Source organism: Macaca thibetana, chromosome 8 (genome assembly GCF_024542745.1).
Source record: "Macaca thibetana thibetana isolate TM-01 chromosome 8, ASM2454274v1, whole genome shotgun sequence".
NCBI classification, from domain to species: Eukaryota; Metazoa; Chordata; class Mammalia; order Primates; family Cercopithecidae; genus Macaca; species Macaca thibetana.
In genome coordinates this window covers 41,261,118-41,275,823 of record NC_065585.1, presented here as the reverse complement: position 1 = coordinate 41,275,823, position 14,706 = coordinate 41,261,118, and the positions used below count along the sequence as shown (strand labels likewise).

The 14,706-nt window shown below is 32.3% G+C and overlaps 1 protein-coding gene across 50 annotated transcripts in view; it reads left to right on the top strand.

Annotated features, from left to right (window-relative positions):
• RIMS2 (regulating synaptic membrane exocytosis 2) overlaps nucleotides 1-14,706 on the top strand; it is a 752,308-nt gene that overhangs the window by 370,664 nt on the left and 366,938 nt on the right. For all 50 annotated transcript variants that reach the window (XM_050800643.1, XM_050800641.1, XM_050800657.1 and 47 more), the window contains one exon: nucleotides 8,674-9,599. In XM_050800643.1, coding sequence (XP_050656600.1) covers nucleotides 8,674-9,599 — 926 coding nt within the window. The remainder of the gene's footprint in view (nucleotides 1-8,673; nucleotides 9,600-14,706) is intronic.

Genomic DNA, 14,706 nt, shown 5'->3' with positions numbered 1-14,706 from the left:
TCCCCAGTGTATTTTTTTTTTAATCCAAACTTGTATTTTTTAAAAAACACCTTATGAAGAAGTAGGGTGGTCTGATTCTTTTTAAATTTTTGTTTCCATAGGTTTTTGGAGGAACAGGTGGTATTTGGTTACATGAGTACGTTCTTTAGTGGTGATTTGTGAGATTTTGGTGCACCCAAGCAGTATACACTGAACCTAATTTGTAGCCTTTCATTCCTCACCCCCTTCCCACCCTTTCTCCCTGAGTCCCCAAAGTCCATCATCCTTATGCCTTTCATCCTCATAGCTTAGCTTACACTTATGAATGAGAACATACAATGTTTGGTTTTCCATTCCTAAGTTACTTCATTTGGAATGATAGTCTCCATTCCTATCCAGGTTGCTGTGAATGCCATTATTACGTTCCTTTTTGTGGCTTAGTAGTAGTCCATTGTGTGTGGACTGTGTGTATATATATATGTATATATACAGTATATATGCAAAAAATTTGTTTATATATTTATATATTTTGTTTTATTTATATATTTTGTGCTTTTATGAATAGAAATTGGTTTATTAAAAGCTTTTTGTGGGAATTATAGAAATGCATACACACACACACACACACACACACACACACACACACACACACATATACATATCAGTTTCTTTATCCACTCATTGATTGATGGGCATTTGGGCTGGTTCCATATTTTTGTAATTGTGAATTATGCTGCTATAAACATGCATGTGCAAGTACCTTTTTCGTATAATGACTTCTTTTCCCTTGAGTAGATACCTAGTAGTGAGATTGCTGGATCAAATGATCATTCTACTTTTAGTTCTTTAAGGAATCTCATGTTTTCCATAGTGGTTGTACTAGTTTACATTTCCACCAGTAGTGTAGAAGTGTTCTCTTTTCACTGAATCTACACCAACATTTATTATTTTTTCACATTTTGATTATGGCCATTCTTGCAGGAGTAAGGTGGTATCACATAGTGGGTTTGATTTGCATTTCCCTGATTATTAGTGATGTTGAGTATTTTTTCATATGTCTGTTGGCCATTTGTATATCTTCTTTTGAGAATTGTTTATTCATGTCCTTAGCCCACTTTTTGATGGGTTTTTTTTTCTTAATTGTTTGAGTTCCTTGTAGATTCTGGATATTAGTCATTTGTCAGATGTATAGATTGTAAAGATTTTCTCCCACTTTGTGGATTGTCTGTTTACTCTGCTGCTAGGTGTATGTTTTGTTGGTTATAGGTATTTGGCTGTTATTTCTAAGTTACCTGTTCTGTTCCATTGGTCTATATGTCTACTTTTATACAAATACCATTCTGTTTTATTTACTGTAGCCTTATAGTTTAATTTGAAGTCAGGTAATGTGATGCCTCCAGCTTTGTTCATTTTGCTTAGAATTACTTTTTCTATTCGGGGCTCTATTTTTGGTTCTATATGAACTTAAGGATTTTTTTTTAACTCTGTGAAAAAATGATGCTGATATTTTAGTAGGAATTGTGTTGAGTCTGTAGATTGCTTTGAGCAGTATGATCATTTTAATGATATTGATTCTTCCAATCCATGAGCATGGGATGTTTATTCATTTGTTTGTGTCATCTGTGATTTCTTTCATCAATGTTTTGTAGTTCTACTTGTGGAGATCTTTCACCTCTAATATGGTTAACCTTTGTTCCCCCGCAAAATCTTATCTTGAATTGTAATCCCCTGATGTTTAGGGAGAGACCTGTTGGGACATGATTGGATTTATGGGGGTGGTTTCTCCTATGCTGTTCTCTTGGTAGTGAGTGAATTCTCACGATATCTGATGGTTTTATAAATGGTAGTTTTTCCTGTACTGATACACACTCACTCTTGCATGCTGCCATGTAAGACGTGTCTTTTCTTCTCCTTTTGCCATGATTGTAAGTTTCCTGAGGCTTCCCCAGCCATGGAGAACTGTGAGTCAATTAAGCCTCTTTCCTTTTTAAATTACCCAGTTTTGGGTATTTCTTTCTAGCAGTGTGAGAACAGAGTAATGCAACCTCCTTGGTTAAGTATATTCCTAGGTATTTTATGTGTGGAGAATCCCACTTATTGACTTGGGTATGTTGAATCATCCTTTCACGCCTGGAATGGAACCTACTTGGTTGTGGTGAGTTATCTTTTTGATATGCTGTTGGGTTTGGTTTGCTAGTATTTGTTGAGGATTTTTGCATCTCAGTTCATCAGAGATATTGATCTCTATCTCTCTCTTTTTGTTGTGTCCTTTTCTGGTATCAGAGTGATACTTCATAGCATGAGTCAGGTAGGATTCCCTCCTTCTTAATCTTTTGATGGTTTCAGTAGTATTGGTACCAGATCTTCTTTGAATGTTTAGTAGATTTCCTGTGTGAATTCACCTGGTCTAGAGCTTTATTTTTTTGTTTGAAGATTTTTTATTGCTGATTCAATCTCACTACTCATTATTGATCTCCTGAAGGGATCATCAATTGTGCAGCATTTTCTAGAGATTTGAATATTTAAGAACCTTCATCTTTTAAATACAAGTTGAAAAAACTTTCATGAATAAAATAAAATAAAAATTAATTTAACTAGCATCTGATTCATATAATCTTTTTGTTGTTTTGTAGTTTAAGATCCAATTGTAATCTTAACTGGATAATAAGATTACAATTATTCTCATGAAAACCTCTTAGATCCCAATTTGGGTCCTCAAAAATTTGAATGCATGGGAAGTAGTTACAAAAGCAATAAACAAAAGAAAACATGTTAAGAGTAAAGAGTTAAAAATGGGGAAACTAGTCCTGAAAGGAGAATAAACATTCTAAAGAGAAAAGGAGAAAGAAATTGGAGCCCTAGAAAGATCAGTAGAGAGTGAAGGGAAAACAATAGTGGTATTAAAGGTGATACAAATGAAAGTCTGGGGTAGATGAATAAGAGGAGCTAGAAACAAGACGATTGATAGAGAAGGGCATTGGCACCAGAGTGTGCATTACAGTTAGAGGAACATCACCAAGAGAACTCACTGAGGTGGTAAAGTGAATGGAAGGAAAAGTAAAGAGGAAGAAGGATTGCTATTAACTGCAGTGTTTCTGAAATTTTCTTGACTTAATAAAAATAAACTGTGGGCAAATGGATTTTTTTTTCAGTTTAATATGAACTGTGGGGTCTGTATGGTTGAAATTTATTACTGGTTTTACATTCCTATGAAAATGAATTATTTTGAAATTTTATTACATTTCTCTCTGAATAATCTGCCAGTCTTTATTAGAAATCTGAGAGGTAAAAAAATCACATTTTCTATCCACATTTTCCCTCCAATCTTTTCAAGACCTACATTTAATTCTAAAATAAAATTATAGAGGTGAATACCTATACAAATAGTTGAATGGTGCTACCATATATTCCTAGACCCTCATTTAAACTTGCTATTTGTGAGACCTAAAAACAGCACAGCCCTTTTTAATCTTTTTCTACTCATCTAACACTGGCCTTTTCTCAGGTTTTTATATAAAATTATTTGGAATCATTTAAATATAACTTTCAGAGTTGTAATATTAATATCCAGATAACTGGCTTTTGCTAGGAAGGAATTTGTGTGGCCTTATTCTCTTTTTAATTTTTTTTTAAATCACTGAATGAGCATTGAGATGTTAATTGACAAAATGAGCAAAATTTGATTTAAACTTAGTGTCTAACCAACTTCTGAGTTTCATAGTGCCCAGAAATGCCTTGGATGTAGCTTGCATTTGGCGTTCAGTATTATGAGGCACTAATCAGCTAAGTACCATAATCCTCCTTACAGGGTACATTCTTACTTGATCTGGAGCTATATACAGCCACATAGTAACAGCATTAAAGAATAACCTTTTTCTTAACAGACCCATCACTAGAGGATTCTATGACTCCATCCTTGAATGAGTGTTGTTTTTGTGTAATTTTTTAGTAACTGAGTTTTGAAATAAAACAATTGTTAGCAAGTAGAGACTTTCAAATCGTCTGATTAAGGATGGCTTCTATGATTTTGCCAGGGCTAGAAGGATTAAATGAAAGCACTGCCTGGCACACTGTTGATGTATTTTTGTCAACATGATGCTTCATGCTCGACAGATGTGCATTGGTTGAACAAAGGTAAAACAATAAAAATAGATTAAATATTAATTGTGATATGTAAAAATTTCTATATTTTTGATTTTTTATAAATATAAATTGATTTATTAAAAGCTTTTTGTAGGAATTATAGAAATGGGCCTTTGTTTTCATGTTTTACAGGATCATATACTTCTGTTAAATCCTTGATTTAATGTGTTTTAACAGCTTAAAATTTTAGAATTTTGTTGCAATGTTACATTTAAACTGTATGGTTAGTTAGCATTGTGTAATTGTATTCATGAAGTATTATATTAGTTTATTTAGCAATATCCGTGCTTTATAAAGATTTTTAAAAACAAGTAGGTATTTTTTTCAGGTTATTGATTTTTCAAGTGTGATTTACATCTTTTTATTTATAAAGTAACAATTTTTTAATGATCTCTACTATTAATGCTTATGAGTCACAAAAATTTTCATATAGGTAGTACTTAATTTAATGTAAAATTTGAATTTACAAAAATTAGTAATCTTCAAATTCTGCACTGTATTTCCAGTGTTATAATTTTTAAAAATTGCATATTTCTTCAGTTGAGTTAAAATATGTAAATATTACAATGTAGGTTTCCATGTAATTTTTCAACGTTTATAAATGTTTTCAAATGTTCATTAGACTATATTTTCAGAGATTTGATTATTATTTTATCAATATGGTCAGTATTATAGGTGGTATTAGTAACACAAATCACTTAAGATGGTAAAGCCTGTAAATATTAAAATGGAAGTTATGGTAAAAACATGATGAATTAATTTATGGTATATAAACCCTGGATGCCTTTGGGAAATCTGGAAGTGATTTTAATTGGGAAAGAAGCTTCATTGGAGTTTTCCCATCAGTCAGTATGCTTTTTGGACATGGAATTTAAGGAGTCTAATTGGTAGGATTACCTATGCATACTATTTTGCATAGTTAGAATAACATTTATAATGGAGCATCAGATGTGTTATACAAGCTAGAATATTTAGAAATAGATTGAATAGTCCACATGACAAACAACTGTAAGCAAGGAGTAGAAATGATACTTATTACAGTAGATTTAGGATGTTTAAAATGTGGTTTTCTATAAACTGTTTCTAATTAAGGAGAGAATACTATGGTGAAAGAGAAAACAATTCTAACAATGCAGGTGTCAGTAAAGAGAAGTGAATCGATATTAGATAAATATAAAGTGAATATAAATATATACTGATATTGTTATAACAGAAATAGGGATTGATAGAATGCATAGGATTAAAGATTAAGGCACTATATGATGCCACAAACACATTTTATGCTAAAGAAAGGCATAATTTTGGATTCTGCCTCTTAATTTCTCAGGGTCTTTGAAGGATTAAGTGAAATGTAAAATCCTAGATGAATCGTTCCTTTTCCTTTGTATTATAATAGATGAATTAAATACTGCTAAATGCCTTATGGTTCTTTAGAGAAATGTATAAATTATCAATGATATTGTTTTATCTATTAAATGTTTTCCACCTGATGATGATAAATGCTAAGTCTTGTTTATAAAGGCTGGTAGCAAAGATATAGACTAGAAACACATTACTTGAATTTACATTGATTTTATTTAGTTCCTGAAAGGAATATAGTATCATGAAATATAGAAGTTTAAAATTTAAAGGACAGTATATATGAAGTAATTCATAATATAGTTGGTAAAAATTATTTGATAGAATATTTATTATTTAGAAATAATTGATTGCAGGTTCTTCATTGTTTGATACATATATTGTTAGAATGAAATCGTGCCTTGTTTCTCGCATAGTGTTAACATACTGTAAAGTACTATACCTTAAAGTGTATTTTTGAAAACCTAAGTCTTTGTAACAGTGACAGTAGTCATCCCAATTTCCAATTATAACCACTGTTCTATTTTTTATAGTGGTTATAATCTTAAATCCAGTACAAATCGACATCTACAGTATGATTCACATATTTCTGGCAAATTTCATAATCTCTAGAACAATGTGATTGCTAGATTTAACAATGAATTCAATTTTCCTAAGGTATGATTTTTTAAAAGTACCTAGATGGCTTGCTAGGAACTAATTATTAATAACCTTTCTCTTGGAACTGAAGTCCTTAATAGGAAATAAATATTTATCAGTAAGATAAAATATACTGTATTCACTTTATACTCTACTTTCAAAAATTCATGTTAATTCTTTAAGATAGGAATGAAGTGTTCCTTTTTTTTCGTACTTCTATACTCAGTTTGCATTAAATATATTATGGGAAATCCTTAATGCATTAAGCTTTCATGTAGGCTTATTAACTTGATGAATTTGTGGTATCAATAAAATCATACTACCTATGAAATGGAAGATGGTTTCAGAATCATTCACCCTCTTAAGAACAAGAAATGTGTCTTAATCATTTCTGTATTCCTAATTTATATGATAGTGTGTGGCATTTATTTCTTACCTAATATATGTTTGTTAAAGTAATATATGAGTTAACATGTAAAATCTATGTCTCTCGATTTAAAGCACAAACTCCTAAGGATTTAATGGTTATATAGTTTGAAATAACTGGCTAATTGCAAAAGTATGACTAAGAACTGTAGATTCCTTAAATCTGGTGTTCTTTTGATAGACTACTATCATGCCAGAGTATTTTTTTTTTTAGTCAAATGTATAAAAGTAATGACAAAAGTAAAATGAATGATGCACAGTGTGCACACACATATACACACAAACATAGGGTGTTACTATAAATTTTTTTGAATGTTTTGTTTTGATTGTAAATTTTAAACTGTAGGAATCTATGGTTTTATGTAACAATTGTAATCTAAAAGATTTGTAATTAAGTCCTAAATGTTTTATATATAAATGTAAATGCTAAAAAATGTCATATCCACTTTCTTAATTATGAAACATTTAAGGGATAGACTAATTTTTTCACTTTCTACAGTAGTTATTCCTTTATAGTTCCAGGTTAGAGTTTATCCTGGCTTTGTACTTACATGAGATTTGAAAGGTGGAGGATATACAGAAGCCATTATTGTCATGCGTTAGTTGTTGGCTAGCAGATGGGCAGATATAAAAGTCTTAGTGGCTCCTGGGCAAACTCCTGTTAATTGGCCACCCTGATGCTTTAGGTGGTTGAAATAATTGCTGGCAGATGTCCATAGACTCTTGGCATTCATAGCAGCTTTCTAATGTCCATTTTGAGAACCCTTGTCTCTGCATCTTCAGGCTAAGATCATCAGCATTAACTTTCCTGGCTTTCATTCCTGTAGCCCATTCAACCGTTGTGTAGCTTCTGGTTCCTGAATTAAAACCCTTCCTACCTGGAAAACCTAGAATAACTTCTGTTTTTGTTAGTGAACCTAATTGATAGATTGGCAGACTGTATTCCAAATATGAGGGAAAAAGATTCTGTGACCCAGGGGAGATATTAGAGAAGAGTGCTGATTTTTCCAGGTTGGGTCATTCTACTCTGTCCTTTCTCTGTTCTTGCTTTTGGACTAATAAACCATTGACTAAGAAATTCACAACTGGACTGTTGAATCTTAGTCATCTTTAACTTCAACTGACTTCACTCTTTCATTATCTGCTGTTCATGTCCTGGCAAAATCCCCATAATAGTTTTCTAAACCTTTTCTGTTATCTTCAGGATTCTAATCCTATTGCTTTTCATGACTAATAGTTGATATTATCTGAGTTTATTCCAGAGAAAAGGTTGGTGTGAATATTTTGTTAACAGGGTATTATGTGTGATTGCAAGGTTCACTAGGTTTTACCAGTGTTAGAAGGGTAAGTTGAGAACGTAATAGGCAGTTTCTTCTTCTGAGACTATAAGGAAATATGAGGGGTCAGATGTAGAGACTTAGTAGAATAATATCACCAAGCTGGCCTTAATCTAAATGAAGATGGAATAAAAATAGCAGTTTTTCTGATTTCTAGGATTTTTGTAATGAGTGGATCATTATTATTTATCTATTTAAATTGCTTATCTCAAGTTAGATCGATTAAAAAATGTTGGAGACATGATGATAAAATGAAAATTTAGGTGAACCAATACGAGGAATGAACTAGACAGATGATGAATGAAAACGATTTTTAAGAGCCAGCACTTAGTTTTAGTCAGAAAGTATTCAACTCTTGAGCCAAATCAGTTTGGCTTCATTACATTTTCAGGTAACTTTCATAATATGTTAGGTATAGAGCAGATGGAAGAAAATATTTTTCTAAGCTGCTGAATAATAGTTGGTGGATAGTGGAAGTGTATGTAGCAAGCCAAGCAAGGAAATTAGAATAAAGGCTATTTTATAGCAGTGGAATATCATATTATCTAATTTTGGAGCATAAGCATATTCCAGATATAGTGTTGCAGGCACTTAATAACCACAACAAAGTACTTATTTGAACTTAATATAATGAATACTACTAAAACCATTGTTTTGGTATGCCTTTAAAATGAAATTTTAAAAAGGCAAAAGGACTACTTAGTTATCCATCAACCTGCCAGCAAATCAATGAAATGTAAAATTGATAAATTTTTGCTCTTCTCATTGTTCTTTTCCTTTGGTTACTTAGGAAAAGAAGCCCATCTGTGTCCAGAGATCAGAATAGAAGATACGACCAAAGGGAAGAAAGAGAGGAATATTCACAGTATGCTACTTCGGATAGCGCAATGCCTAGATCTCCATCAGATTATGCTGATAGGCGATCTCAACATGAACCTCAGTTTTATGAAGACTCTGATCATTTAAGTTATAGGGACTCCAACAGGAGAAGTCATAGGCATTCCAAAGAATATATTGTAGATGATGAGGATGTGGAAAGCAGAGATGAATACGAAAGACAAAGGAGAGAGGAAGAGTACCAGTCACGCTACCGAAGTGATCCGAATTTGGCCCGTTATCCAGTAAAGCCACAACCCTATGAAGAACAAATGCGGATCCATGCTGAAGTGTCCCGGGCACGGCATGAGAGAAGGCATAGTGATGTTTCTTTGGCAAATGCTGACCTGGAAGATTCCAGGATTTCTATGCTAAGGATGGACCGACCATCAAGGCAAAGATCTATATCTGAACGTAGAGCTGCCATGGAAAATCAGCGATCTTATTCAATGGAAAGAACTCGAGAGGCTCAGGGACCAAGTTCTTATGCACAAAGGACCACAAACCATAGTCCTCCTACCCCTAGGAGGAGTCCGCTACCCATAGATAGACCAGACTTGAGGCGTACTGACTCACTACGGAAACAGCACCACTTAGATCCTAGCTCTGCTGTAAGAAAAACGAAACGGGAAAAAATGGAAACAATGTTAAGGAATGATTCTCTCAGTTCAGACCAGTCAGAGTCAGTGAGACCTCCCCCACCAAAGCCTCATAAATCGAAGAAAGGAGGTAAAATGCGCCAGGTTTCGTTGAGCAGTTCAGAGGAGGAATTGGCTTCCACGCCCGAATATACAAGTTGTGATGATGTTGAGATTGAAAGTGAGAGTGTAAGTGAAAAAGGTAAGCTTTCTAATTACACATTTTGCTGTAATTGATTAGATAAGCGTTTTTTTATAGGTTGTATTTCTGAGTGAAAATGTAATAGGTATTACTAGCTTTATTTTAAAAGTCTTTTGATGGTATCGAACGTGTGAAGAAAACTTCATGTTATAAAAAGTATCTTCTGTTGTTCAGGTATAAGAACAACAGAATGATGTTCTATTGATTTTTAAAAATTGCTTTCTTGCTTTGTTTCTGAAAGTTTTCTTGTATCACTTGGCAGCATATTTCAAAAATATCCATTAACTGTAGTTTTAAAAATAACATTAATTTTTTGTCTCCTTATAAAAGTAACAATATGTTCACTATAAAACATCTGAAAAAGTCTTCAAAGCATAAAGAATGAAATGCAAGTTATCCGTATTTCTTTCCCCCGATATAACCATTGTTAACCTTTTATTGTATTTTCCTTCTTTTTTTTTCCTATGCATGTATGGTTTATAGATTTATAAAATTGGTATCTTGCTATGTATAATTTTGTATACTGATGCTTTCAATTGTTATCACATCATAAGTGGTTTTTCCCCAAACCATTAGATGTTCTTTAGTAATACATTTTAAATAGCTACACTAACATTCTATCATAAGATTATACCACAAACTAAATATTTCTTTATTTGGGGCATTGCCGTGGCTTCCATTTGCCAATGTAAATTATAATGGTTATCTTTATACATACTTTTTGCCTACATCTCTTGAGTATTTCAAAAATATATATTCGTACTTTGGATTATTTTAAGCTTTAATTCAGATTACCAAATTGCTTTCCAAAAAGGTTGTAACATGCTTTACTCTTGTCAGATGTACTTGAGTTTTCAGTCTCAATTCACCAAATCTTTGCCAATTGAATAGCCACAAAAATGCTCTCTTTGTCATTTTAATTTGAATTTGATTGTAAAGTTGAATGTTTTATACGTTTATCTGCATTTGATATCTTCTGTGAATTATCTGTTCATTCCTTTAATTCTTTCTGCCCTTCTTTCTCTGGGTATTAGTTTTTCTCTTATTGATTTAAAAGCGCTTTTTATATAGTTAGGATTTCACCCCATTTAACTGTTATTTGCCAAATACATTTCTCATTTTAATGTTTACCTAGTATTTTACTTTGTTTATTTGAAACTATTGAATTTAATGTAGCTAAACCTTTGTATTTGGTGATTTTTTTCCATTATTTTCATCTTTTTTTTTTTTTTTTTTTGAGACGGAGTCTCGCTCTGTCGCCCAGGCTGGAGCGCAGTGGCCGGATCTCAGCTCACTGCAAGCTCCGCCTCCCGGGTTTACGCCATTCTCCTGCCTCAGCCTCCTGTGTAGCTGGGACTACAGGCGCCCGCCACCTCGCCCGGCTAGTTTTTTTGTATTTTTTTAGTAGAGACGGGGTTTCACCGTGTTCGCCAGGATGGTCTCGATCTCCTGACCTCGTGATCCGCCCGTCTCGGCCTCCCAAAGTGCTGGGATTACAGGCTTGAGCCACCGCGCCCGGCCTATTTTCATCTTTAAAAGCTCTTTATTCACTTCCAAATCAATTAAGTATTTAACTGTATATTATGTCATTTTTAAATTATTTTTTAACCATTAACTTTTTAAACATTCTGGAATTTATTTTGGAATATGAGAAAAATATCCCAGATTGATGAGTATCATACCAACCTCCTACTCCCAATTTCCTTATACCATTTGATGAATAGTCAATTTTTTCTTTATAGAATCAACAGGAATCACAAGGGATATTCAAGAACAGAGCTAGGTATGAAATGATTATGGAATCATTTTATACTGTACCAAAATAATTAGCTAGAACACATAAATTGAGAGTTTCCATTCTGAATTAAAAATAAAAACTGTGATATAAAAATAACTAACAAGAAATGAGGGGCCTACAGGAAGAGCCGTAAAATTTTACTGAGTAGCATAAGGAAGATGTGAGTAGCGGTTCCTAATTAGGAAGGCTAAGTAGTATAAAGATGCAAGCTCTTTGCAGATAATCTCTTGGAGTTAATAACATTCTAGACATAATACCAATTGGACCCTTGAAGTATTTTATTTCTAAAGTTAATCTGGAAGAAATAACACTTGTAAGAATAGTTAAGAGTAGTGAGGGAGAACTCACTTGACCAGATAGTATAAAATGACAATAATTGAAAATGTGGTACTGATAGATAATTTGGACATATCAGTGAAATTTTAATATATTAAAACTAATAAATGATAAAATATAAAATGCACAACAATCCAAGAGGGAAGAGATAAACTATTCAACAAATAGGATTGGGGAAATGCATATGCAGTTTTAAAAAATCAAGTTAGGGGTATTTCATATTTGTTGCATTCAAATGATAAATACTAAGAAAAACTTGCTTATTAAAATATAATTATCTATAAAGAGCAACTGTCAATCTTAATTAATTTTTTGTGGAGTATATACAAATTTTATTTTCCCTAAGCTGTAGTACTTCCTTAAGTATATTTAATCATCTTTAGTTTGGTCATTTTTCACATTTGCCAGAGTATATCATGATACTAAAAAATAAGAAAAAGGATAGTTTTGTTATCTTTGGTGGTTTGGTTTAGATTCTATCTGGTAGGTATTTCTGTTATCCTTTGCTAAAGTAATGCCTTCACTTGTACCACATAAAAATGTAAAAAACCCAGAAATGTATCAATTCAGTGCTTGAAAGCTTTTTTATATGTGATATCTTTATTTTAGTATTCTGAAGTATCCACTTATAAAAATCTCATATAAATAAAAAGGTATATATGAGTTAAATTAAAATCCTATTTGAAACAAATTAGCAAAGCTAAAACACTTAGAAAATATAGAAAAAAAATGACTCTCACATTTTTTTTATTCCCAAACTTGAACTTCTAGTAGACACTGTTGAAAATAGTCCTCTTTCTCATGTATTTAATCATTTGTTTCACAGAGGACAGTTTCTGCTAACATGTATTCGGCAGAAAACTACACTTTAATTTGAATTTGGAGGAATAAACTTGAATGAAGTAATCTTTTTTATGTTTAGTATTTCCCCAATAATTGAATTCAGTGAGGATAAATTGTAGCTGTCGAGACACTGGGATATTATGGGAAAGAGATTGAGTTATATCATGTCTTGGCTTTTCATCATTAAAGTAGCATTTTTTTAATTATTTGTGGAAAATTGGCAATTTGATTTGGGAATAAATTACCTTTAGAAGTATCTAACATTGTGGTTCATCTTTGATAGTTAACTAATGTTTGAAAATTCTTCCTAATAGTTAAAGAAATTTCGCTAGTGAATTTTAAACATGTTTTTCTGTATTTTTATATGTAGAGACATCATTCTAAGAACCAACCAACTTTTAAAAAATAATCACCACTTTGTTTTATTATCCCTACACTAAATAACTGCAAAGAATGTGTTTTACAACTCCGATATCTTTCTCCTTGTCTTTACTTTTCTGTTTCTTTTCAATTTTGTGCATAATCTTTCAAAAATATGCAAGGCAAATTTTCATCAAGTTATCTAATTTTAAAATGTTAACAACACTTTATAGATAGCACCAAGCAACATTATCATTGCAAAATAATTTTTTTCTAGGTCCTAGTACATCATAGCTTCTACTACGTAGCAGAATCTTTCCTGGTCTATAAATAATAAAATTCCTTGGCAGTTGGTAGCAAGTTTATAATTTACTCTACCTAATTTTTTTTTCTCTGCTGTCCTTTTGGATAGTCTGTTTCTTTTCTTCTTCTATCTTTAAGTTTTGGCTCGTCTCTTACTTGTCACTTCAGATGGATTTCATTATTTTAAATATACAGAGTTTCACTCAAATTTATAATAGATGTCATTTCATTCAGTATATTCTGTTAAATGATGCTGCTAATTACAATAACTGGGCCATTGTTTGTGTAACAAAAACAGAGGTTTCATGGGAAAAGTATCAGTTTTGGAGTAAAAGAAGATGATCAAACCCTTCACTAACTCTGTCATTTAGTTCTACCTTTTTAACCACTCTAGGTCTGTTTCTTTACCTATAAATCTGTAAATCGGGATAATAGTATCTCTATTGTTCAGTCATTGTAAGGATCAGATGAGACTGTGTATACACAATACTCATCATACAGTATTCAAATCATTTTTGGATTACTTAATGTTCTGTGATAGTTAAGACTTCTATAGGACAACTCTAAAGAGCTCTGAATGAAAGTATAATTGTGGTCATATGGATGTGGTCATTTGTGTTGGTTTCGCCTCTTCCAAGATCTGTCCTAAATTGAATGAAGCTTGTTTTCAGGGTAGAAAGAATATGCTTTACTTGTTGAGATGTAATTTTAAGATGTAATTCAATGTCTTACTGAATACTGAACACCTATTTACTCATTTTTCTGCCAAGAACTCTTTCAATACCTATCATTTGCAAGGTGTTGGATTGGATCCAGTGGAAAATGCAGAAATGAGTTACACATTTTTTCTATCCTAGAAATTGAGAATCTAAAATAACTAGCAATATAAGGCCATTGTACTAAACAGGTACCATAGGACTTCAGAGGAAAGAAGCATTAGTTGTATTTACTGATTTTGCGTGCTCTGTATGTCTTGTAACACTTTTCTTTACTCAGTATGATATAGTTTGCTTTTTACAACACTAAATTGATCGCTTTCCCATACTTTGTGTTGGGTTAGGAAATTGCAAACTGATTTTTTTTCATTTTTTTTGTTTGTCTGTTTGTTTTTTGCCTTTGGGTTATAGAAGGAGGTAAGTCTTAGATTGCTAATGGCATAGTATTTCTGAATTTAAATATTTCGAACATTCTTCTCAAAGTTTAAAATGTATTTCTTTGTAGCCTTTAAAAATAATATTGGATTTCTAATTTTATCTATTATTTTCTTATTGAGTAGTCTATAGCAGGTTTCTCAACTTCAGCACTACTAACATTTGAGGCTGGATAATTGTTGTGTTGCACTATCTCATGCATTGTAAGGTATTTAACAGCATCCCTGGCCTCTACCTACTAGATGCCAGTAGCATCCCTAATCACAGTTGTGACAGCCAAAAATATCCCCAGACATTACAAAATATCTCTTGTGGG